Below are 25,744 nucleotides of genomic sequence, written 5' to 3' on the forward strand. Positions count from 1 at the left end.
GTGTTCCTACTCTCCCATTGATAACTACAGTTACCGCAGTGTCTTAGAGATAGTTTGCTTATTTTATTTACTTTTTGAAATTTCATGTGAAAGTTCTTAGTATTTCTCATGTGAGTGAAACTATCTGGTAGCTGTCTTTTTAAATCACTTTAGTTCGCTATGTATAATCTCCATCTTCATCCATTTTGTTCCAAAGGGCACAATATAATTTTTTTTTAATTGCAGATTAGTATTCCATGGAGTATACATCCCATAATTTCATTAAAAAAATCAGATTTTATTGAGGCGTTAATGGTTTACATTGGTACACTCATCTCCCTATGCAGAACACTGTCACGTTGTGTGACATAAACACAATGGGCTACTACTCAGCTGTTAAACATGATGAAATCATCTCATCTTGGATGGTACTTTAAGACATATTAAGTGAGATTAGAAGGTTAAACTCTCAATGATCTTAAAGGGATTTAATGGAGGGAGAAAACAAATGGAACTTGGTCATGGTGCTTTGCATCCACGAAAAGTTGATTCTGGGAAAGGTGCATGATTCTGGTGCTTGATGATGTAGAGAGACCTTGACTGGGTGAGAGTTTTCATGAGCCCTTGGGAAAATTAAGACTGTTATCATCACTTCAAAGCCCCAACCTGGTCTTCCGGCAGGTATTTGACGATAGGCTTCTATTGGCTGTCATTGCGGAAGACCCGCCCTTTTGTAGGAGGAAAAATTCCAGTCGCGGATCTAAGTAGTCGTAACATACCAGACGTCCACTCGCAGCCAATCACAAACAGCGACCTCTAGTCTTGTCCAATGAGGTCGGACAGCAACCCTGACCCGCGGAGTTTAATTTCCTCCGGGGGCACGGAAGTTGCTAGTTTGTCAGGGAGGAGGCCTTTATCAAGTTTACCTGCGGCGAGGTCCTCCCGGGCTCAGGGACACATAGCGTTCGCAGCAATTCTGCATCAGGACTAACGTGCGCCGGGCTCCCCTTGTGGATTCCGAGCCCGAGTGCCCTAACGTTCAACAGCTTGACATCCCAGGTTCACTCGGCTTCCGAGGAATTAGGCGACCAGGTTGAGTTTGGAGAATTGGTGGGGACTCTTGCAGCCAAAGTAAGTGACACAAGACATGGCTCTAGGCAGGCTGTAACAGGCTAATTGGCTAACTGCTACGTCAGATCACCTACCAGTTCTTACCTTTAAAATGAGCTGGATGGTGGTGGAGGGATGAGCGTTGTGAGGAAAAGCTGCTGTTAATATTATTAAACTTTCAGTCGTGCCCCTGCCTGCTTTCAGTGGTGGGCTGAAACTCCTTCCTGACGTGAGTGTTAATTTCAAAGCTCAGGGAACAGGAAGCTTTGGAGTTGCAACTAACTTGAAGGCTTCCCTCCTTGTAGTTAAAACTTTTGATTGTTAATTCTTTACATATATTTTTAAAATACTTTATTTTAAATATATGTACACATCTTAAAGAATTCACTGTTTAAACAAGGTGTCTTTATAAAATCATACATCCTGTGTTAAATGCTATTTAGCTGATAGTTTGCTTTACCACTCATTCACGACCTCCGATTCCTCTCTTTGACATCCTACAAAATAAATGTTGGTCAGAGTAGTTGGAGGTGTAATGCGTAACGAATTATCTTTCCCACGGTGTTAAAATTTATGTCTTTTTTTTTTTTTCCCCAAGAGTAACATTTTCTAGTTCTTCCTGTCCTCCACAGAGCCATCAAGAAACCGACAATGTTTCCTTGAGTTTTCTTCGGTATTTGCTTCATCAATGTCTCTGATATTGAACATTTTAAGAGAGATGCTGGAATATTTTGGTGTTCCCGTAGACCAGGTAAATGTCTTTTAATGGATTTGTATGAACTAAAGAACATGTTTTCCTGATTGGTCAAGTGCTGACATGAGATACAACCAAAGAAAAATACAGATATGACCTTTATATAATTATATTTATGGCATAGATGAAAGTATTTTTAATTACCTGTGGTTTTATTTAATTAAATTTAAATGTGGAATAACAACTTTAAACTCTAGTAAATTCAAAATATTAAGGCGAGAGGACGACAGGTCTGAGAAATGTGAGGGCTAGGAGATACCTAAGACAGGCATGTCCAGGGCCCTGAGCTTGAATTTCAGCACCACATAGGAGAGGAACATAGTGACCTTGCTACGGTGTATCTCTTCCTCTTATGTTTTTCCCTACCAGAAATAAAAGTGAAGAGGTAGGCTTAGGAGCAGTGAAAGAGAGAGAGAAATATATGACAATCCAATTTTATTTCTTTTTTTAAAATTTTTTAAAATTATCTTTATTGGATAGAGAGAGCCAGAAATTGAGAGAAAGGGGGCAATAAAGAGGGAGAGAGACAGAGACACAGCCCTGCTTCATCACTTGTGAAGCTTTCCCCCGCAGGTGGGGGCCAGGGCCTTGAACCTAGGCCCTTGTGCATTGTAATATATGCACTCAACCAGGTACGCCCCCAGAAAATCCAATTTTCAAGTGAATATTATATGTAAGATAATGTGCTTTGTTCTACAAGTGATAAAGAGTAAAATCCATGATTCTTCAAACAGATAACTATGGTACCAGACTGAATTTAAACTTTTATTTATTTATTATTTATTTATTTATTTATTTATTTATTTTTTACCAGAACAGTGATTAGCCCTGGTGGTGCAGGGATTGAATTTGGGACTTTGGAGCCTCAGGCCTGAGAGTCTTTTTGCATAACCATTATGGTATCTACCCTGAACCCTTGTTTACTTGTATTTTAGGAGGAAGATTTAGTGGCGAAAGGTCTGAATTCAGTGTTGAGAAACAGATTTAGACTTTAGTTTTGGCTCAAGATTAACTAGTTGGAGACTTGTGGTACATCCCTTAACTTCTCCAGACATTAGTTTAGCATCTGGAAAATAAGGAAGGGGGTACTGTTGAGCTTAGTTTTTAAGTACTTCCTAATTCTTATATTCTAAACTTTTCTCTGAGCCATATTAATTTCTCTTTTCAGAAGAAAATGCTATGTATATAATAATGTCAAGTAAATCAATCAATGGTATTTATATAACACCTACTGTATTCTAAGACTGCCATGTCTCCCCTCCCATGGTTATTTTTATTATTTCTTAAAGGCTTTATTTATTAACGAGAAAGATAGGAGGAGAGAGAATCAGACATCATTCTGGTACATGGGGATTGAACTTGGCCCTCATGCTTGAGAGTCCAGTGCCATCCACTGTGCCATCTCCCGGACCATACCCATGGTTATTTTTAAGTAGTTTTTATTATATATGCATATAATTTTTTTTTTTTTAACCAGTTCTCTGCATTGCTCTGCATTGCTCTGGTTTTATGGTGATTTGGGGATTGAATCTGGGACCTTGGAGCCTCAAGCATGAGAGTCTTTTTATATAATCATTAAGCTATCTATCCCGCCTCCCATGATTATTTTTTAATGATTTTTTTTCCAGGACCCACATTTCTGTATTAATTTTTATTTAAAGAAAAAAAAACATAATAAAAGAATTAACACCTACCACTTTCTTCATCTTATTTCCCACCTCTCTCCTTTCCCCTGCAGTTCAGTTTTTGTTGTCTGTGTCTATTGATTTATTTTTACTTTATCTGGTTTATCTGCTCATTGTTTTCATATTTTAATGTTCCACGCGAAGGTAAAATCATCCATTATTTGTCATTTCCTTCTGATTTGTTCTGTAACGTTCCCTCTAGTTCCTTCCACTATAGGGTGGATGGTGAGATACCAAAGTCCTGTCCCATCATCTGTAGAGTTCCTCAGGTGCTGTACCTAGTGTGTATGGTGTCAGAGATGGAATTTAGGGTCTCATAAAGGCCATACATGTGCTCTATCTGCTCAACTATTTCCTGCCCAAAACTGATTTAGTAACTTGCCACTTAGCTGTTGTTTCTAGCATTTTTTCCCCTTTTGTTACCCTTGTTGTTTATCATTGTTGCTGTTACTGTTATTATTGTTGGATAGGACAGAGAAAAATTGAGAGAGAAAGACAGCATGGAGGAGAGAAAGACACCTGCAGATCTGCTTCATCATGGGGAGCCGGGGGCTGAATGGGGATCCTTGCACTGTTTCTTGCGCTTTGCGCTTGTGCTTGACCTGCTGCCATACCGCCTGGCCCCCCTTAGTAATTTTTAAGCGATTGTATTTGGGTTTTTTGCGTCTGTTACCACATATGCAAATTAGTTTCACTTCTTTGATGTCTGGACTCCTTTTATTTCTTGAAGCTGTCTAATTGCTCTTCGTTAACACAATTTTCACTAGTGAGTGTATTAACTGGGTTTGTACTATATGGCCTTTGTTCTATTGAGGTATGTCTCTTATTTATTTACTTACTTATTTTTTATAAATATTTATAAAAAGGAAACACTGACAAAAACTATACAGTAAGAGGGGTACAACTCCATAACATTCCCACCACAGAACTCCGTATCACATCCCCTCCCCTGATAGCTTTCCTATCCATTATCCCTCTGGGAGTATGGACCCAGGGTCATTCTGGGGTTCAGAAGGTAGAAGGTCTGGCTTCCGTAATTGCTCTCCCGCTGAACATGGGCATTGACAGGTTGATCCATACTGCCAGCCTGCTTCTCACTTTCCCTAGTGGGGCAGAGCTCTGGGGAAGTGGGGGTCCAGGACACACTGGTGGGGTAGACTGCGCAGGGAAGTCCGGTTGGCATCATGGTAGCATCTGGAACCTGGTGGCTAAAAGAAGAGTTAACATATAAAGCCAAACAAATTGTTGACTAATCATGAACCTAAAGGCTGGAATAATTCAGATGATGAGTTGAGGGGGGTCTCCATTTTATAGATAGTTAGTAAGCCTATTTTACTTATATTCCAAAGGGCCCATGAAATACTAGTTTTTTCTTTCTTTTTTTTTTTCTCTCTGATCTTGATATATGATATGCAGGTGGATCCAAGTTATTACTGGGGAGATGATGTCATGGCTAGAAAAAAGGACTAGAAAGTTAGGCCAGGAAAGAAAGTAGCTCCCAAATATGGGAAAGGTGTATAAATATTGTTGATTGTAAACCCCATCGATTTGATGTGATCTGGGGCCCATCTTCAGCTTAGGAGCCTATGTGACCTCTGCATCCCTGTAGATCAGAGCTCACATTCTGTGGTCATAAGTAGAAATGTTCCAAGCTGCTCCAATATCAGGACCCATCTTCCTCAGGTGGTAGATAGAGTATGTTGTCCAGCCTCCCTTCGGAGGATGGAACATTCTCTGTTGTTATTGATCCATGTTGATGGCAAGGTCCTATGGGGGCCCACAGAGTGTTGTTCCTGATGGAGATGACTGGTAATAATGGCAAGAGGGATTCATTCAAGATCTAGGCCCATCATGTCTGTTTTGGAATCTCAGGATTCCCTGACCAAGGCCCCAGCTGATTGGTTGGTTTGATAGTGACTAAAGAGTCGTTGTTAAAGTATGCCAGTTTCTTGCCCTTATTCAACTTTTGCAGTCCTTACTTTGATAAGGTTAACTTTGAAATGACTGAGGGAAATATAAGAGGAAGTAGGTGAGGAGGGTATCTAAGTCTAAGTAGATACTAGTTCATTAAGAATTTTATGGTGTCTTTTGAGGTCTTTCTACTTCCTTGCTGCGTATACTGACTCACTGTAGACTATTGAGAGCTTTTTCTTTCAGTTACATATTTTGCCCTAATTTATGGATACATGTGAACATATGCTCTATCTCATGGGACCTGGTTTTGGGACCTTGTTAGGAAGTGAACCACCTGAAATGGAATTAGAGAATCCTATGAATGGAAAGGTCTCACGCGAGTAATGAGGCTGAGGGGTTGACATTCTACCCTGACATCTCTGGACACAGTCTGAAGTGAAGCATATTGAGGTGGTACTCATTGCATTGGTTACGTTGGGATCAGCAGATGCAGTATCAGTTGATATGAATTGACAGAAGCATGCAGGAAGGTGAGCCCCACCCTAGAGATTCCAGGACTGGGGGAAATGTAGGCTCTATAGAGGAAGTGGGAGGTTCCTGCTGTCTTAGGGTTTAAGAAGGCAATAGATAGTTATTGCTGTAATCAAATTATTTGGCAATTGGGTTAACTTTGAAAATCCCTTTGTTAGGATTTGCTGTGTTATATACAACGTCACCATAATTTATGTTCTTTGACATTATTTGTATATAGCTGTGTCTTTTAAAATTTTTTTTGATATTTATTTATTTTCACTTTTGTTACCCTTGTTTTTTTATTGTTGTTGTAGTTGTTATTGATGTCATCTTTGTTAGGACAGGGAGAAATGAAGAAAGGAGGGGAAGACAGGGGGAGAGAAAGACTGACACCTACAGACCTGCTTCACTGCCTGTGAAGCAACTCCCCTGCAGGTGGGGAGCCGGGGCTTGAACCAGGATCCTTACGCATTTCCTTGTGCTTCGCACCATGTGTGCTTAACCCACTGCACTACTGCCGGACTCCCTATAGCTGTGTCTTATAGAGTAATGCCACCGGTTGCTTCTGTTCTCTCTGGTCTAAGCTTTTAAGAGAGTCAACATTTCAAAGACTCAGCCTATATGCATTAAAAAATTTGAGACAGTCAATTAATTTTTCCCCTCTCATATTAATCACATAGTGATTTATATGACTACCAGTTAATAGGAGAGTACATAAACAGCATTCCCACCATCAAAAGACTGTGTCCCACCCCATCCACCCTCACCCTTTACCCAGATTTTTACTTTGGTGCCCTACTCCAAACTCAGTCAAATCCTGCTTTGAGTTTCCCTTTCTGTTTTTCTTTCTCAAGACCCTTTGCATTTCTTTGGTACCTGTTGTGAGATCAGGTTAATCTTAAATTCAGGTGTTTAAATGTGATCAGGTAAATTCAAAGCCCTTATCATTTAAAAGCAAAAAAAAAAAAAAAAGGCATAATTTTGTACTGAACCACTGAGCTGATAACATATAGATCTTTTTCTTTTCTTTTTAACCAGAGCACTGCTCAGCTCTGGCTTATGGTGGGGGCTTGGGGGATTGAACCTGGGACTTTGGAGCCTCAGGCATGAGAGTTTCTTTGCATAACCATTATGCTATCTACCCATTTGACATTATTTGACACCCATCTTTTTCTTTTTATGAACTCTTCATGCCATTTTCCATAGGGTTAGTATCAGTTTGCATCTTTATCGCTAGTGATGAAGACCAGTCTCTTCAGGATTGGGGAACATTCATATCAAATGTCTTAGAGTTTAGACTTAATTATCTAACTTGGAACTTGAAACACTGTTTCCAGTAAGTTATCTACATATTTCTGATAGCTGGGTTACCAGGCCACAGCCTGAGCGCTTCCAAGGCTCCTAGCCATTTTATGTCTTAACCTTTGATATGGAAGGTTTTCCATAGCTACAAATGAGCAGGTCACTCACACATTGAATTTAAACTCAGTGTCTTTAGATTTGTTTACCACCCTTTAGGGTTTAGTTCTCTTTAAACATTTACCCCACTGTTTGTGCTGCATTCCACCCGGTGCTACCACTTTGTATCTGAAATTGCTGATATTTTGTAAACTTTATTTATAAAAGTACCCTGGACCTGAAGGGAGCACTTTTTTTGCTGGCCTACTCTCATTTTTTTTTTTTTTTTGCCTCCAGGCTTATTGCTGGGGCTCAGTTGCCTGCATCAAGAATTCACTGCTCCTGAAGGCTTCCCCCCTTTTGTTGCCCTTGGTGTGGTTATTATTGTTGTTATTGCTGTTGTTGTTAGGGCAGAGAGAAATGAAGAGAGAACGGGAAGACAGGGAGGGGGAGATAAAGACAGACACCTGCAGACCTGCTTCACAGCTTGTGAAGTGACCCCCCCCGCTGGTGGGGATCCTTGCACGGGTCCTTGTGGTTTGCACCATGTATGCTTAACCCGCTGCGCTACCACCTGACTCCCTCCACTCTCACTTCTATGATGGTGTCATTCAATGAAAGGACACGTCCAGGCTTGCAGTATAGTCTTAGAAAGCATCTGGTAGTTGTCTTTTACTTTTTTACTAATGTCACTTCATATAATTACCTCTGTGAGTTAAGAGTACTTTTTAAGCAATCTCTGTGTTTAAATAGTTTTTGCAGGTTTGGGGAAGTAAACACTATGGATCAACCCGGAGTCTTGTTCGTATTATAGGAAGAATGCTTCCTTTAGAACCATGTCCCAGACCCAGTTTTGAGGTAAGTCAGTCTATATTAAAAAAAATAAGATTTGTGATTTAATAGTGATGTATAAAATTATAATGGGGCTATTATTTCACACTTTCTCTACCGGCAAAGTTCTATGTCCCAACCCTCCTCTAGCTGCAGTTGTTCTCCCCAGGTCACAGTTATAGGTTAACTCTGTCTGTCTTATCTGTTTTTCATCTTCCATTATCATTTTCCCTCTCTGGGAGTATGGACCAAAATTCTTTTTGGGGTGCAGAAGGAAGGAGTTCTAGATTTTGTAATTGCTTCTCTGCTGGTCATGGAAGATCCATTCTCATAGCCTATTTCTTCTCTTTTCTTTCTTCCTTTTTTTCCTTTTTTCTCCCCCCCTACCCGCAGGATTATCTTGGGCTCATTGTAGGAACTACATATCCATTGCTCTTGGTAGTCATTTTTTCTTTTTCTTTTTTTTTCCTTTTCATTTTATTTGATAGCACAGGGAGAAATTGAGAGGGTAGTGGGGGATAGAGAGTGAAAGAGAAAGATAGACACCTGTAGACCTGCTTCACCACTTATGAAGCATCCTTGCTACAGGTGGGGAGTGGAGACTTGAACCTGGGTCTTGTGCTGGTCCTTCCACATAGTACTATGTGTACTTAACCAGCTGCGTCACTGCTCGGCCCCCATCAGGCCCTTGGACTAGCCTGTTGCTATCTTTCCTGAGTGGGGTAGAGCTCTGGAAAGGTGAGATTCCAGACACTTTGGCAAGGTTACCTACCTAATTAGGTCAAGATGGAATCATAGCATCTGTAACATGGTGGCTGAAAGGTAATAATATATTATGCACAATAAAATGTTTAATAAACAGGAACCAATGTAGGAATAGAACAGATGAGAATAAGGGCCAAAGGGTGGAAACAAAACTAGGATGTTTGTGGGGCATTCTAGGGGCCGGGCCCATCACTTTAGTAATCTTTGCTTGATCTTGATAGCTAACATGAAGGTACACTAGAAATATTGTCTGAGAGGATGGTGTCAGAGTTGAGAATAGAACTTGGAAGCTAGATTAGAGATTAGCTCCCAAACTTTATATATTTAACTGTTTACCACATTGATATGTCGTGGGGCCCATGTATATTCATATTTAGCATAGGAGCCTATAGAATTTCTGATTCCTTGACAATATGAGCTCACAGTCCATGGTCACAGCTGGGAACATTCTAGGTTGCACTCATTACAGGACCATCTTCCTCTACTGGCAGAGTAGGATGACCTAGCCTCCCTTCGGAGAGTGGGGCAGTCCTTACCATTGCTGCTTTATATTGGAGATAAGGTCCTAGAGAGGCCTATAAAAGGGCTTCTGATGACATTCTTGGTGCAAGTGACCAGTGATGGTAAATAGAGAAATCTGTTAGAAGTCTAGGTCCATCATATCTATGGGGAACCCAAGGCTTCCTTAATCAGTCAATATTCATTATTTAAATGTGATATAAAAAATAATCCTAGGTGTTCTTAGTGATACAGGCTAGAACAGCAAAAGAATGTTCTTTATTTCCTAGCTTGTATTTTATGATAGAGGACATTAGTTAAGAAAGTTGTTATGTTTAGATTGTTTTATTACAGTTTTTCACAGACTTATTTTTTTTTAGATTCACAGCAAAAGTGAGAAGCCATGTATAACCATCTTCATTAGCAAGATCCCTGGCTAGTATTCTATATATGCTATGATGTAGAATATACATTGACATTCCCAAAATCCATAGAATAATTTGGTTTATTATTGCTGTTGTATATTTATTTGGACAGATATAAATGCCATGTATGCATCATTAAAGTATACAGAGCTTGTCACTAATATTTTTCCTGTCTCCAAACTTTGTATTCTCCAGAATATCATTCAGTTGGAATTGTAGTGTGTATAACTTTTATTGATTGACTTCTTTCTCTTAGTAACCTGCAGTTGAGCTTCTTCTTTTCATGACTTGATAATTCATTTCTTTTTAGCTTTGGATAATATGTTGCTTTCTAAACATAACATTACTTATTTATCCACTCACCAGACGAAGGATAGCTTTGTTTCTGTCTTAAAACATTTTCTGTAATTGTTTTCTTGCAAACAAATGCTTGCCTTTCTAATTAATATCCCTTTTCCTTTTTATTATTTTGGATCTTAACTTATTTAATTTCCATGGGTTATATGTCTTATTCCTATTTTCTGCAGAATTTGACATTGTTTTTTTTCTTTTTTCCTTTAGTTGTTACCAGTCTTGAACTGTGACAATGACTGTGGTTCTCTAGTTCCATCTTTTGCTGATATTTTATGTGTGGCAAATGATGAGGAAGCCAGTTACCAAAGATTTCGGTAATTCTTAATACTTATTTTAGAAAATGGGATATGTGCTATAATCTAACCTCTTGCATGTGCTAAGGTTTCTTCATACTAATTTAACCTTTCTGTTCAGCCCTTCTCTGCTCTCTATTCTGTCACACTAATATCTTCTTAAGGATGAATGACTGCTTGACTTCACATTTTTGACTGAGTATTTCTTTTCTTTTTTGACCAGCTGAGGCATTATGTATGTATATGTAACTTCATGGCTCCTAGGCTACCGTTTCATTCAGAGAGAGGTAGATAGATAGAAAGTAACACCACAGCACTAAAGCTGCTTCTGGTACAGAGGCACCCCTATGCGGTGTCAGGATTTGAACCTGCATTTTGTAAATGGAAAGTCAGTTGTCCTACTCAGTGAATTAGTTCTCTAGCACTAGCCAGTTTCTTTAAATAATGACTTAAATCTAATATCAAGCTTAGGAAGGAGTGATTTTACAAAGATTAAAATCACCATATTAATTTTAGAAGAAAGCTATTTTTTTTCTGTTTGTTTTTTGTTTTTTTTTATTTTTTTAAATATTTATTTTATTTATTTATTCCCTTTTGTTGCCCTTGTTGTTTTATTGTTGTAGTTATTATTGTTGTTGTCGTTGTTGGATAGGACAGAGAGAAATGGAGAGAGGAGGGGAAGACAGAGAGGAGGAGAGAAAGATAGACACCTGCAGACCTGCTTCACCGCCTGTGAAGCGACTCCCCTGCAGGTGGGGAGCCGGGGTTTGAACCGGGATCCTTATGCTGGTCCTTGTGCTTTGCGCCACCTGCGCTTAACCCGCTGCGCTACAGCCCGACTCCCGAAGAAAGCTATTTCTTATACTAGGTACTAGAGTTATTTTATATGTTTAGCCAGAACTACTGATAGTCTTCTGTTGACCCAGAAATCTCATCAATAATTTAAATTATTGATTAACACACTTTATGTGCTATATGCATTGTATACTGAATTAAAAATTTTTTAAATTTTCATTTATTTATTGGATAGAGACAGCCAGAAATTGAGGAAATTGAGAGGAGGGGGGGAGATAGAGAAGGAGATAGACGCCTGCAGATCTGCTTCACCACTTGCAAAGCTTTCCCCCTTCAGGTGGGAACTGGGGGCTCGAACCTGGGTCCTTGAGTACTGTAACATGTGCACTCAACCAGGTGTGCCACCTCCCAGCCCCTATATACTGAATTTTTAACAATCAACTAGATAAAACATTGTTAAGACTATCATAAAGAAGAGATAATATAGTGTTATATTTTATACCATAACTATATTATCTTATTACATGAAAGTCCATGTTTGGACCTATGTAGTACATAGGACTGTATTATTTCTTTTTTTTTTTTAATCTTTATTTATTGATTGGAAAGAGACAGTCAGAAGTCAAGAGGGAAGGGAGGAATAGAGAAGGTGAGAGACAGAGAGACACCTGCAGCACTGCTTTCCCACTTGTGAAGCTTTCCCCCTGCAGGTGGGGACTGGGGGCTTGAACCCAGGTCCTTGCACATTGTAACGTGTGCTCAACCAGGTGTGCCACCACCCAGCCTCTGGACTGTATTATTTCAAGGACTAATGTATAGTGTTTACTGTATATCAGACATTGATACTAAATGTATTTCAAAATTTGGATGTGCTATTTGGGAATTTTTTACTCATTAAATTAATATGTTAATATATTCAGATATAGGCTATAAGCACATGAAGGCCTTTTCTGTATGGCCTAAATGCAATATTCTTTTCTTTATTCACTTACCCTACATTGGTCATCTATTAAAACATATGTTGAGAATATATAATAATAGAAGATGTTGTCTCTTCAGCAAGTCATCAGTCTACCATGAGTTAAGGTGACTTTGTTATCTTTATTCATTCCTCTTGGAAAGTTTCTTTCCCTCATTGTCTCTCTTCTCCCCTCCATTTCTTCTTTACTTTCCTACAGAAATAGTTCGTGGAAAAATGAAGAGGAGAAAATGGAGTTTTCCTATCATTCACAACCAGTTTGGGATCTATCATCACCTGCTCTAAGATACAACAAACCAGTTAAAAGTATTCGTCCTGCAAATGATGCCGCAATTAAAAAAATAGCTGCTCTTGAAGATGAGTTAGCTTTTCTTCGTTCTCAGATTGCTACAATTGTGAAAATGCAGACATTGGGAAACAGTACAAATTCTGGTAAGTAGCAGGCTGGATTTTGTTTCAGTTAGATAATACATAGTATATAAGTTCAGAATTATTATTGGTGGTACTTAGTGCCTCTGTGATAATAAGTCCACCATTCCTGTTGGCCATTCCAAACCCCCCACTTTTTTGTTCCACTTCTGATAGAATTACAGGGGAGAGAGGGAGAGAGGAGATGCCTGTAGCACTGCTCCACTGATTGTGAAGCTTCTCTCCTAGAGATGAGGACTCTGGGACTTGTTCCCAAGCCCTTGTGCATGGCAGTGTGTGTGCTGTATCATAGAACTTTATTAAAAAAAATTTTTTATAATTATAAATGTTTTATCCTGGCATATTTTCCTGGCCCTTGGCTTGGTTCTTCCAGAAATTACTAAGCAGATGGGATTTCTTCTCCTTCATTATTTTAATAGCATAGAGAAATTGCTTCTGTTGTGGTCCTAATTAGTGTCATATAAGAGCAGTTTGTATGGTTTTCCAACAGACTCCTTTGTTTTTAGGCTCCTTTGACTTTAACGATGATCCTAGTGATTTGGGACAAACACAGTCGTCAGGAACTGCTCAACTGAATGTTGAATCAGAGCCACTTTCAAGTTCAGTGCATGCCTTTCCTCCTCCTCCACCACCACCACCACTGCCATCTGAGATGCCTTCTCTACAGCTTCCTTCTTCTCTCCAGCTAGGATCTAATAATACATGTGACTCAAATAATTCAGCAGCTGAAATGAAAAAACAACAGCATCCAGATTTTAGTAAGAAGAATTATAATCAGCATTCAAAAAACCAGAAAAGTAAAGAGGTTCCAAACATGTTGGATGTTCTAAAGGATATGAATAAAGTTAAACTTCGTGCTGTTGAGCGGTATGTTGTCACACGAGAAATGAATTGAAATTTAGTTGATTTAAAAAATATCTCCAAGTAAACATGTATTCTCTTTTATTCCTCTTTACACTCCTTCCAGAGATAATCATTTTCAGTTTTGTTGACTCTTAGTTCACATTTTTGAAATGAGATAATTCTTTTGCTACTTTTGATATTTTAGTTATGTTTACTTTGCATTGCTAAGATTTGAAATATGTTCTCTTAGAGATTCTACTTTGTAAAACATTTGCATATGAACATTTTGTACAAAGTCTTTTTTTTTTTTAATATTTATTTTACTTATTTATTCCCTTTTTGTTGCCCTTGCGCTACAGCCCGACTCCCGTACAAAATCTTAAATCAGTCTTAGGTAAGTTAGCTTTCAGAATTTACATATTTATTATTAAATAAACATTTATAGATAAACCAGTTAACAAACTGTGATTAGAGATTGCTAGTTAGTTACTTTTTAAAAAAAAAATTTATTTATTCCCTTTTGTTGCCCTTGTTTTATTGTTGTAGTTATTATTGTTGTTGTCGTTGTTGGATAGGACAGAGAGAAATGGAGAGAGGAAGGGGAAGACAGAGAAGGGGGAGAAAAATAGATACCTGCAGACCTGCTTCACCGCCTGTGAAGGGACTCCCCTGCAGGTGGGGAGCCGGGGTTCGAACCGGGATCCTTACGCCGGTCCTTGGGCTTTGCGTCACCTGCGCTTAACCCACTGCGCTACCACCCGACTCCCTATTTCTCCCTCTTTTAAAAAAGTTTTTAATCTTTTAAAAAGTAACTGGGAGTCGGTCCTTGGGCTTTGCGTCACCTGCGCTTAACCCACTGCGCTACCACCCGACTCCCTATTTCTCCCTCTTTTAAAAAAGTTTTTAATCTTTTAAAAAGTAACTGGGAGTCGGGCGGTAGCGCAGTGGGTTAAGCGCAGGTGACGCAAAGCCCAAGGACCGGCGTAAGGATCCCGGTTCGAACCCCGGCTCCCCACCTGCAGGGGAGTCCCTTCACAGGCGGTGAAGCAGGTCTGCAGGTATCTATTTTTCTCCCCCTTCTCTGTCCAACAACGACATCAATAACAACAACAATAACTACAACCACAATAAAAAGACAACAAGGGCAACAAAAGGGAAAATAAATAAAATTAAAAAAACAAAAACAAAACAAAAACACCATTCATTCTAAAAAAAAAAAGAGGGAGAAATAGATCAGTGAGAAAAAGAACAGGGCACCACCCCTTTGTGTGGGGGGCTGGAGATTGAAGCTGGGGTTACCTGTAGTAACTCACTAAGCCTGCTTCATGGTCACTAATTTTAGTTAAAAACAAAACAAAACAAAAAAACTTCCTTTATCTCTTGCATTACTTTTTAACTATTTTATATATGATCAGTGTAGTTTTCATTTTTTAATTTTCAAAATTTTTATTAGTGATTTACTACTGGTTTACATGATTATAAAACTATGGGGGTTCTATACTATACCCACTACCAAACTTCTCTGTACTCTCTTCCTCCATAACCACTACACTTATCTTGTAAAAGGAGACTTTTCATAAGAGAGAATGAGTAAAAAGTCTGAGCATCATTTTGGTCCATGGACTGCTCAATTCTGTCGTTATGTGGTGCTGGAGATTGAATCCTGAGCATTTTGAAAGTAAATCATTTGTGGTACTGTTGCATTCTCTCCCTGACCCTATCAATTTTTATTTAACTTTCATTATTCCCTATTATCATATTTTTAGTTTGTAAAAGTCATTTGTTATCTCTGAGTATTCTTTTTGGTCTCTTCATGCTTGTTTTAGTCCACGAATGGAGCCAGCTGTAGTTTTAAATTTTGTTATCACTTGTTTTTCTTGTTACTTCTGTTTCTCCTAATTTCCTTTCCTTCTATTGATTTCGTTTCTGTTTTTCGTTTTGGAGTTTTTAAGAATCTGATAATTCCTGTCTAAAAGTGAGACAAATAAAAGTTAATTTTAATGTTCTTTGTAAATGAACTTGTCAACTAGCAGGTTCTTAGTTTAGAATTTGATAGAAGACCTGGCTATTATTATTATCTGTTAGGTTCCATATTTCCATAAGGTGTTTTTTTTTTTTTTTTTCCTCCTGGGGCTGAGAGGTCTTTCTTTAGACTTATGCAAACCAATGTTCATACCATCACAGTTTGTAATAGCCCAATCTTGGAAGCAACCCAGATGCCCAATGAGAAGAATGACTAAGAAAGTTTTGATATATGTGCACAACAGAGTAGTAGGCAGTTGTTAAAAGTGATGAGGTCATCTCCTTCACAATAGGGTGATCAGAACGTGAAGGTATCATGTTGAGTGAGACAAGCCAGAAACAGACCAGTACCAATTGATCTCATTTATAGGTGGACCTTAAGAACAAAGGACAGGAAGGGAAAGTGCAAGGTGAAACTTCAACTGGCTGTGGTGTATTGCTGTGGCATAAAGGATTCTGGGGAAGGAGAGAAAGGGATAGAATGAATGGATATTGGGGTGCCCTGGTGTGTCTCCTTGACACCAAGGAGAGATGAGGGGGTATGTCTATGTTTTAAAGACTGAACTATAAACCATTAACTCTCCCTTTCATTAAAAAATTATTCTTCATACTTTTTGGTTAGTAGAGATGAGGATTACATAGAAAGTGCAAGCAGGTAGTGCAGGTTTATGTAGGGAAATGTAGCAAGGGAACAGTATGTCATTAATTATATAGATGATTTATCTTTTTCAGGAAGGAAACTCTTTACTTTCCTTAGCTTTAATATTGTCATTCTTTCTCTTTTGACTCTGTCAGTATATATCTTTTATTTATTTATTTATTTATTTATTACTGTTAATTTTAGAAGGACTTTACAGAGACCTGCTATATTATTACCAAGATATTTAATAAATTTCAGGGCACAAAAAGGTTGTAGAGACTCACCCATCTGGTTTTTTTGTTTGTTTTTCTGATTCCTAATTCATTGCACCTTTCAGATTTCTTGTTATATGACAAAAAGTTTTCAGTTGTTTGTATTCCTGTTATGTTTTTAAGATCACCTGGAGGTAGACCCATTCATAAGCGGAAAAGACGCAGTTCAGATTGGGACCCAGTGTCTTTAATATCCCATGCACTGAGGCAGAAATTTGCATTTCAAGCAGATGATTCCTTTGATAAAGAAAATAGGTCTTGGGAATCTTCTCCATTTTCTAGTCCGGAAACATCAAGGGTAAGCTATGATAATATAATTTTCAGATTTACTGAGATATGTTGTTCATGCTGTATCTTTGCTTCAAGGTTCTTTTGAAATATGATGCAATATGGGCTATGCAGTTATTGGTGCTGCCTGCTAGTGTCTGTTGCTTTTCTTCTCTTTTATAAACCTTTTAGCTTTTAGCATACATGAATTTTTTTGAAGTAGTACTGCCTTTGTCTTGAAGAATATTGTGTTTAAGTTTATAGTGGTTTATCTGAGACAGATGCTAACTTCATGTTGTTGCTTGCTATGTAAATTAAGTGTTTGGGGGCCAGGTGCAGTGGTGCACCTGATTAAGCACTCACAGTGCATAAAGACCCAGGTTCAAGCCTCTGGTGCTCACCTGCAGGGGTAAAGCTTCACGAGTGGTGAAGCAGGGCTGCTGGTGTCTCTCTGTCCATTTCCCTGTCTCCCCTCCCCTCCCAATTTCTGTCTCTATCCAATAATAGATAAATAAAAAGAAAAAAGAAAAAAAAAAAAACTGGGTGTCTGGAACTTTGAGAGGGGAAAAAAGTTGCACTGTTTAGTTGACTAGAATGGTACCTGTGCATTTATTTATATGTAGATTTACTGAGGGGGGTGCACCATGAAGCTTCTTTCAGTGTGGTAGGGGGGCAATCTCAGCCCTGATTCATGCTCATGACAAAGCAGCATACTATCAAAGTGAGCTCTTTTCTCACCCAAAGATCAGAGGGAGAGGGGAGAGGAGAGAGAGAGAGAACCAGAATATCAGTCTGGTGCATGTGATGCCAGAGTGGGAACTCTGGACCTCATGTTTTTAACTTGGGACCTCATGCTTTTATTTTATTATAATTATTATTTTAATTATCTTTATTTACTTATTAGATAGAGACAGCCAGAAATTGAGAGGGAAGGAGGATAGAGAGAGAGAGAGACCTGCAGCACTGCTTCACCACTCACAAAGCTTTCCCCTGAAGGTGGGGACCAGGGGCTCGAACCCAGGTCCTTGCACACTGTAACATGTGCACTCAACCAGGTGCACCAAACCCACCCTCCCTCATGCTTTTACTGACCAATGCTGTAACTACTGTACCACCTTCCAGGATACTGTAAAAGACAGCTACTGATAGTTATACTCATGTGTGGGATCTGGAGAACTGAAGCACATGTACTTGGAAAACAAAGCAAAAAGAGAAGGAAACTGTCTATAAGACTTTGTGAGAACTGTGGTATTTATTGAGAAAGTGGGGGCACAGAACTTTGGTGGTGGGTATGATGTGGAACTGTACCCTATAATCTTAGTTTTACAAATCACTATCAGTCACAGAAAAAATTGATAAGCAGAAAAGATGGAGTTCACTGCTTTATGACAAAAGCTTGGGGTATATAGCCTGGTGGTAGAATTCATGCTTCCTAAATCTGAGGTCCTGGGTTTAATTCCTGTTATGAAAGAAAAGGAAACAGTTACACTGGCTGCAGAATTCTCACTGTTAATTCTGAATGCAGTGGCTCAGCAACATTAAGAGTGAAAAAAGTAAGTCCAGAGAGAGAGGGAGACAGGCTAACTTTCATACATGGATGCATGTATATATAGCATCTGATACTTAACAAATTGACTCATTTATATATCTTTGTTGGCTGGGAAGTTTTTGTACAGTATTAGAAGATAAAAACTGACTCCTCTTCTGACTGCTGTTAGGAAGCAGGAGAAATAAGGAATAAAGCCTCCTTTTTCTTATTAAGTGCATGGAAGTTTAACACAGGGATACTGAAGTCACTTGCTAGGAAGTTGGCACTTAGTGAATAGAATTATGCCTTATTAAAAAAATAACACCATACATATACACACAATTTTTTGCTAGACACCAGAGTACCACTCCCCCCCCCCCCGGCATTTTATACAGTGCTGGGCATTCACACCAGGGCTGTTTCACATATGTCAAGCTTGTGCTCTGCCACTGAGTTTTTGCATGAGCCCTGAAGATTTTATTTTTAACTCTAGGATGACCAAAAGTATATATAAAAACAGACAAAAAGTATAGCTTAGAGCTATTGCAAGAAAGAATTTAATGTTAACATTTTTGTAGAACTGTATCAGTCGTAAAGTATTTATTTTACATACCTCAGTTGACCTTTCACTGCAATACCCTGGAAAAACAAACTAACAATGACACTGCAACTATTTTGCAAATGTGGAAAAAGTGCTTAAGCTTTAATTCTATACTGAGGTGTCAGAGCAGTGATAAGACTTAACTTATAAAAATTTTGGGATGTTTGAAGACTCAGTTCTCTTAAACTCATTTAGATGAAAGACTTTCCAAGTAATACTGTTTTAGTGAGTTATTACTGGGCTGCTTTAGATCATTCACTGTTCTTAACAGCTGTAAGCATCTTAAAGAAAAGAAAAAAAAGTTCTCTCTCTTTGGATGTTTTAGAACATCTGTTGTCACTGGGAGCTCTGTGTGACTTAAGATTTTCATTGCCTTTTGTGTCTTCAGGTCCGACCACAATGCCTGACAGTTCACTTCCAGCATCCTTCTCCGCCCCCCCCCCCTTTTTAATTGGGAGGTCAATAGTTTACAGTATAGTTGTTAGCACTTGGGTACAGTTTCCCATGTCACTAAGATAGGTCTTTGCAAAATATGTTCACCCCCAAATTAGGTCCATCGTCATGCACCAGGATTTGAAAGTCGCTCTCCCCAACCCCTCTCCTTGTCCTCCTTCCCCCCAGAGTACTTTGCTTTGGTGTAGCACACCAAACCAGTCCAAGTTTTACTCTATGTTTCCTCGTTCTTTCTGTTTTCATATTTTAATATTTTTATTTATTATTGGATAGAGACAGAGAAATTGAGAGAGGAGGGGGAAATAGGAAAGAGACAGAGAGATAACCTATAGACCTGCTTCACCACTCGTGAAGCTTTCCCCCTGCAGTTGGGGAGCAGCGGCTTGAACCTGGGTCCTTGTGCACTGTAATGTGTGTGCTTACCCAGGTGAACCACCACCTGGTCCATTTCCTCTTTCTATTCTTTCTTCTTTTTTTTTTTTAATTAATTATTTTACCCCTTTTGTTGCCCTTGCTGTTTTTTTTTTTACTCTGATTTTTTTTAATTGGGGAATTAATGTTTTACATTCAACAGTAAGTACAATAATTTGTACATGCATAACGTTCCTCAGTTTCCCATATAACAATACCACCCCCACTAGGTCCTCTGTCATCCTTCTTGGACCTGTATTCTTCCTACCCACCCACCCCAGAGTCTTTTACCTTGGTGCAATACGCCAATTCCATTTCAGTTTCTACTTCTGTTTTCTTTTCTGATCTTGTTTTTCAACTTCTGCCTGAGAGTGAGATCATCCCATATTCATCCTTCTGTTTCTGACTTATTTCACTCAACATGATTTTTTTCAAGGTCCATCCAAGATCAGCTGAAAACGGTGAAGTCACCTTTTTTTACAGCTGAGTAGTTAGTATTCCATTGTATATATATATATATATATATATATATATATATATATATACACACACACACACACACACATATATATATATACCAAAACTTGCTCAGCCACTCATCTGTTGTCGGACACCTGCGTTGCTTCCAGGTTTTGGCTATTACAAATTGTGCTACCAAGAACATATGTGTACACAGATCTTTTTGGATGGATATGGTGGGTTCCTTAGGATATATCCCCAGGAGAGGAATTGCAGGATGATAGGGTAGGTCCATTTCTAGCCTTCTGAGTTCTCCAGACTGTTCTCCACAGAGGTTGGACGAATTTACATTCCCACCAGCAGTGTAGGAGGGTTCCTTTGACCCCACACCTTTGCTGTTTTCTTGTTGTAGTCGTTGTTGGATAGGACAAAGAGAAATGGAGAGAGGAGGGGAGGGGAGAGAGGGGGAGAGAAAGAGAGACACCTGCAGACCTGCTTCACCGCCTGTGAAGCGACTCCCCTGCAGGTGGGGAGCCACGGCTGGCACCAGGATCCTTAAGCCCATCCTTACCCTTTGTACCACGTGCACTTAACCCGCTGCGCTACCGCCCGACTCCCTTTCTATTCTTTCTTAAGTTTTGCTGAATGAATTAAATCTCAAAGGATCATTTGGGATTGTGTTGCCACTTCTTTTTTATATTAAAATAATTTCCATATTAAACAATTGCTTTATTTCAGGTTGGACATCACATTTCACATTCAGAACAGTGAACTAAAGGAAGAACTTAGAAGTGCAAAAGGTGCTGATCAAGATGTGAATGTAGCTGTGTCTATAGACTTAAGAAGGGATGATGGCAGACATATAGCCTGTATTTCCTTTATTGCATCTTAAAGGACTACATCTTCTATCTGATATCTGAGTGTGGTGATCTGAACAATCTTAGTTCTTAAGAATAGCTATCTCTGGTTTTTAGAAGATCCAACATTTAGGAAGCTATTGCTTGGTACCTAGAAGTATAGATTTTTTTCCATGTATGTTAATGTCATTAAAAGCTGAATATATACTTAAAATGCTTTTTTCTAAGTGTTACATAGTAAGTGATGTTATTTCTCAGCAAACATCAGAATGTCACTACCAGGTGACAGAAACCATTTTAATTAATACAAACTAAATCTATATTTGGATTTTTAAAAAGTATTGTTATATATTTTAAAGAGAATCATATAGTTTGAACCTTATAATATATATATTTTTTTGAATCATTTTTTTTGTTTGTTTTTTATTCCCTTTTGTTGCCCTGGTTATTTTATTGTTGTAGTTATTACTGATGTTATTTGTTATCGTTGTTGGATAGGACAGAGAGAAATGGAGAGAGGAGGGGAAGACAGAGAGGAGGAAAGACAGACACCTGCAGACCTGCTTCACCGCCTGTGAAGCGACTCCCCTGCAGGTGGGGAGCTGGGGGCTCGAACCGGGATCCTTACGCTGGTCCCTGCACTCTGCACCACATGCGCTTAACCCGCTACGCCACCGCCCGACTCCCTGAACCTTATAATATTTTTTTCCTGACTTTATAATTATTTTTTGAAACTGATTTTGACTGTTAAATGCCAGAAGTAGAAGGATTTTAAAAATCTCCTTGATAAGTCTACTGACATTTGCTATGTAAATAATACATGTGCCTAGCATATAGTTACCTTTGCTGTTTATTACATTTATATTCTGCTGCTTTGTAAATAAACTTGGTTTTGAACTTGGTTTGTGTTGCTGTAATTCAAATTCATATTTTATTACTACTTCATAAAATCTGAACTTAAAAAAGTTCTGTATGTAGCTTCTAGGGTAATACAAAGGAATAGATATTTTGTAATGTGGCGTTGAAACTGATGTTTCTCTAGTCTGTTTGGTTTGGAGCAGACGGAGTTTAAGTTTCAACTCAGTGGACTCAGTACTCCCTCATTTTTTACCAGGCAGACTCTACTGCAGAAAGACCCTGTTTGCCCACAGCTTTCTTGTTGCTGTGAAGTTGTTTGCCTGCCCACTTTAATTCCCTCTCCCTGTTTTTATTTTATTGGCAGGGGTAATGGTTCACAATATAATTAAAAAAATTTTTTTTTTTTTTACCTCCGGGATTATTGCTGGGGCTCAGTGCCTACACCATGAATCCACTGCTCCTGGAGGCTATTTTTTTCCCCTTTTGTTGTAGCCTTGTTGTGGTTATTATAGTTGTTGTTGATGTCATTCGTTGTTGGATAGGACAGAGAGATGGAGAGAGGAGGGGAAGACAGAGGGGGAGAGAAAGACAGACGCCTGCAGACCTGCTTCACCGCCTGTGAAGCGACTCATCGGGAGTCCTTACTTTGTGCCACGTGCACTTAACCTGCTGCTCTACTGCCGTCTCCCATCCTCCCGTATCTCCAAACTTAGTGGCCAGTCACCTAACTCAAGTTGGACGTGCTAAGATCGACCCATTCTGGAAAAGAGAAATTTCCCATGAGTGGTCATCCCACTTCCAGTTATCTTGTCCATCTCCAAAACTCACTCCCTTTACACTGTCTGAACTGGAAGACGCTTTGAAGAGGGTTAAACCGGGAACAGCTGCTGGCTATGATAACATCACCCCAGAACTCATTCTTAACCTGGGTCCCGCGGCAAAGAAGTGGCTCGCTTCATTCCTGTCCCACATCTTGGAATCTGAGTGTATGCCCAAAGTTTGGCGTCATGTGAAGATTATAACGGTTTTGAAACCAAAGAAAGACCCAACACTGGCTGCCAGCTATAGACCAATTTCTCTCCTCTCCGTGTGTTACAAACTCCTTGAGAGGCTGCTTCTGTCACGTATTTCTCCTCTTACAGAGAAATTCCTATCACCCGCCCAAGCTGGTTTCCGCCCAGGAAGATCTACCTGCGAACAAGCCCTGGCCCTCTCAACTTACACTGAAAATGGATTCCAGAAGAATTTAAAGACGGGTGCTGTCTTTGTTGATCTCACAACAGCCTATGACACAGTCTGGCACCGTGGTCTCCTAGTCAAGATCTCAAGATGCCTGCCTCCATGGGTGGCCAACACTATATCGTTTCTTCTCCAAAACAGAAGATTCCAGGTGCATCTGGGTGACAAGTCTAGCAGATGGAGACTTGTCTCAAGTGGCCTCCCCCAGGGCTCTGTTCTGGCTCCTACGCTATTTAATATTTACATCAATGACCTCCCAGAAACCTCTTCAAGGAAGTTCATCTACGCCGATGACATCTGCTGTGCAACTCAGGCATCCAAGTTCGACATCCTCAAGGAAACACTCACAAAAGACATGTCTCTGATATCTGACTACTGTAAAAAATGGCGACTAATCCCTAGCACTGCAAAAACGGTATCATCTGTTTTCCATCTACACCATGCCTTGGCCTCGCGTGAGCTTAATGTGCAGCTTGGCGATACGAGAATCCGGCATGAAGCCCAGTCAGTCTATCTTGGCGTTACTCTCGATCGCACTCTGTCATTTCACGAACATCTCATAAAAACTGCAGCAAAGGTGGGCGCGAGGAATAACATCATTGCAAGACTGGCCAGCTCCTCATGGGGCGCGAGCGCTTCCACACTACGATCATCATCTCTGGCATTATGCTATTCCACTGCAGAATACTGTGCCCCAGTATGGTTCCGTAGCCCCCATGTCCACTTGGTCGATTCCAAATTATATTCCTCCATGAGGATAATTTCTGGAACCATGCGTTCCACCCCGGTTCCATGGCTGCCAGTTCTTAGCAACATCACCCCACCAGATATTCGTCGGGATGCGGCATCATCTAAGTTCATTTCCCACGTCTACGCTCGACCGGACCTGCCAATATACGCAGATATCTTCGCCCACCCTGTGCAATGCTTGACGTCTCGTCACCCAATCTGGTCCCCTATGCCTACACTGAACTTCTCTGTTCCAGTCTCTTGGAAACAGAGTTGGCAGTCAGCTGAGGTAAAGAACAAACACCTCATCACAGACCCCTGCAAGCGTCAACCCGGCTTTGACCTAGCACGTTATGATTGGGCCCTCCTCAATCACTATCGAACAGGCCATGGCCGGTGCGCCGCTATGTTCCATCGCTGGGGAGCCAGAGACGACCCGAACTGCCCCTGCGGCTACAGACAGACTATGACCCACATAGTCAACGACTGCCACCTCTCCAGATTCAAAGGAGGTCTCGAAACTTTACATCAGGCTCAACCTGACGCTGTTGACTGGCTACGGAAGAAGGGCAAACGCTAGAAGAAGAAAAGCTACTGCCTGACCCCTGGTTTACAATATATTTACTGAAGCATGGGTACAGATTGTCATCTCCCTCTGATAGGTGTCTGCAAAACACTCTCATCTCCAGCTTAGATCCTTTCTCACCGTCATGCACCAGGGGACCCAAGGACCTCCCCTTCCTGAGTTCTTTGCTTTGGTGCAATGCACTACACCCAGCCCAATTTTACTTTGTGTTATCCCTTTCTATCCTTGTTTCTTAGATTCTCCCCAAGGAGTGAGTGAGGTCATCCAGTGTTCATCCTTTTTTTTTTTTTTTTGGCTTGTCTCAACATTATTCCTTCTACCCTGGCTACCTTCAGTTAGGAACAGTAGTGAGGAACCATCTTTGGGTCACATCTGAGAACCCTGCCATCAGAGTTACTGAACTATCTGCAGACTTAGGAAATCTATGTAGGTCCTCATGAACCTTTATATAAATTATCTAATACTCCAAGATCACTCTTAGAGTATTTGATTTATTTTAAGTTTATATAAACATTCTGAATGTGGATCTAGATTTTTCTCACAAGTTAGGTGAATGCTAACTTTTTATTTATTTTTTTAATTTATTTTATTTTATTTTTTTTACCAGAGCAGTACTCAGCTCTGGTTTATGGTGGTATGGGGGATTGAACCTGGGACTTTGGAGCCTCAGGCATGAGAGTCTCTTTGCATAACCATTATACTATCTACCCCTGCCCATGAATGCTAGTTTTTCTTGACTCTAAAATGTTGAGTTCTTCCACTTGATTCAGAAGGACCTCTCCTCTTTCCCTCTTCCTCAGTTAGCTTTAAGGTGTTTCCTTCCTAGTTGATGACAGTGAATTTCTATAAATTATATTAAAATGTTTGAACAAGGACATTAGACAAAGCATGATGGTACTATTTTTATATTTGAAAAAGAACAGGTCTCTAATATAAACTGCAGAAAGTTAAGTTGAAAATCTTGACCAACTGAGGCCTGCTGATTATGACATTAGTGACTGTCAAGGTAGGGAAAGGAAAGAACACATCTTATTTATTTTTTAATTTTTATTTATAAAAAGGAAACACTGACAAAAACCATAGGATAAGGGTACAATTCCACACAATTCCCACTACCAGAACTTCATATCCCTTCCCCTCCCCTGATAACTTTCCTATTCTTTATCCCTCTGGGAGTATGGACCCAGGGTCATTCTGAGGTGCAGAAGGTGGAAGGTCTGGCTTCTGTAATTGCTTCCCCACTGAACATGGGCATTG

The 25,744-nt window shown here is 39.7% G+C and overlaps 1 protein-coding gene across 3 annotated transcripts; it reads left to right on the forward strand.

Annotated features, from left to right (window-relative positions):
- The first annotated feature begins 843 nt into the window (after positions 1–843).
- MTFR2 (mitochondrial fission regulator 2) lies at positions 844–21,977 on the forward strand. 3 transcript variants are annotated; one of them, XM_060190397.1, is made up of 8 exons: positions 844–1,110; positions 1,688–1,840; positions 8,107–8,211; positions 10,434–10,540; positions 12,493–12,725; positions 13,229–13,589; positions 16,623–16,797; positions 20,957–21,977. In XM_060190397.1, the coding sequence occupies exons 2-8, from the start codon at positions 1,778–1,780 to the stop codon at positions 20,987–20,989; spliced, it is 1,077 nt and encodes a 358-aa protein (XP_060046380.1). In that variant the 5' UTR covers positions 844–1,110; positions 1,688–1,777; the 3' UTR covers positions 20,990–21,977. The 3 variants fall into 3 exon arrangements, with proteins under 3 accessions (XP_060046380.1, XP_060046382.1, XP_060046381.1); XM_060190399.1 differs by lacking the exon at positions 1,688–1,840; XM_060190398.1 differs by lacking the exons at positions 844–1,110; positions 1,688–1,840 and adding an exon at positions 7,664–7,725.
- The last annotated feature ends 3,767 nt before the right edge of the window (positions 21,978–25,744 follow it).

The sequence above is a fragment of the Erinaceus europaeus genome, chromosome 4 (genome assembly GCF_950295315.1).
Source record: "Erinaceus europaeus chromosome 4, mEriEur2.1, whole genome shotgun sequence".
NCBI classification, from domain to species: Eukaryota; Metazoa; Chordata; class Mammalia; order Eulipotyphla; family Erinaceidae; genus Erinaceus; species Erinaceus europaeus.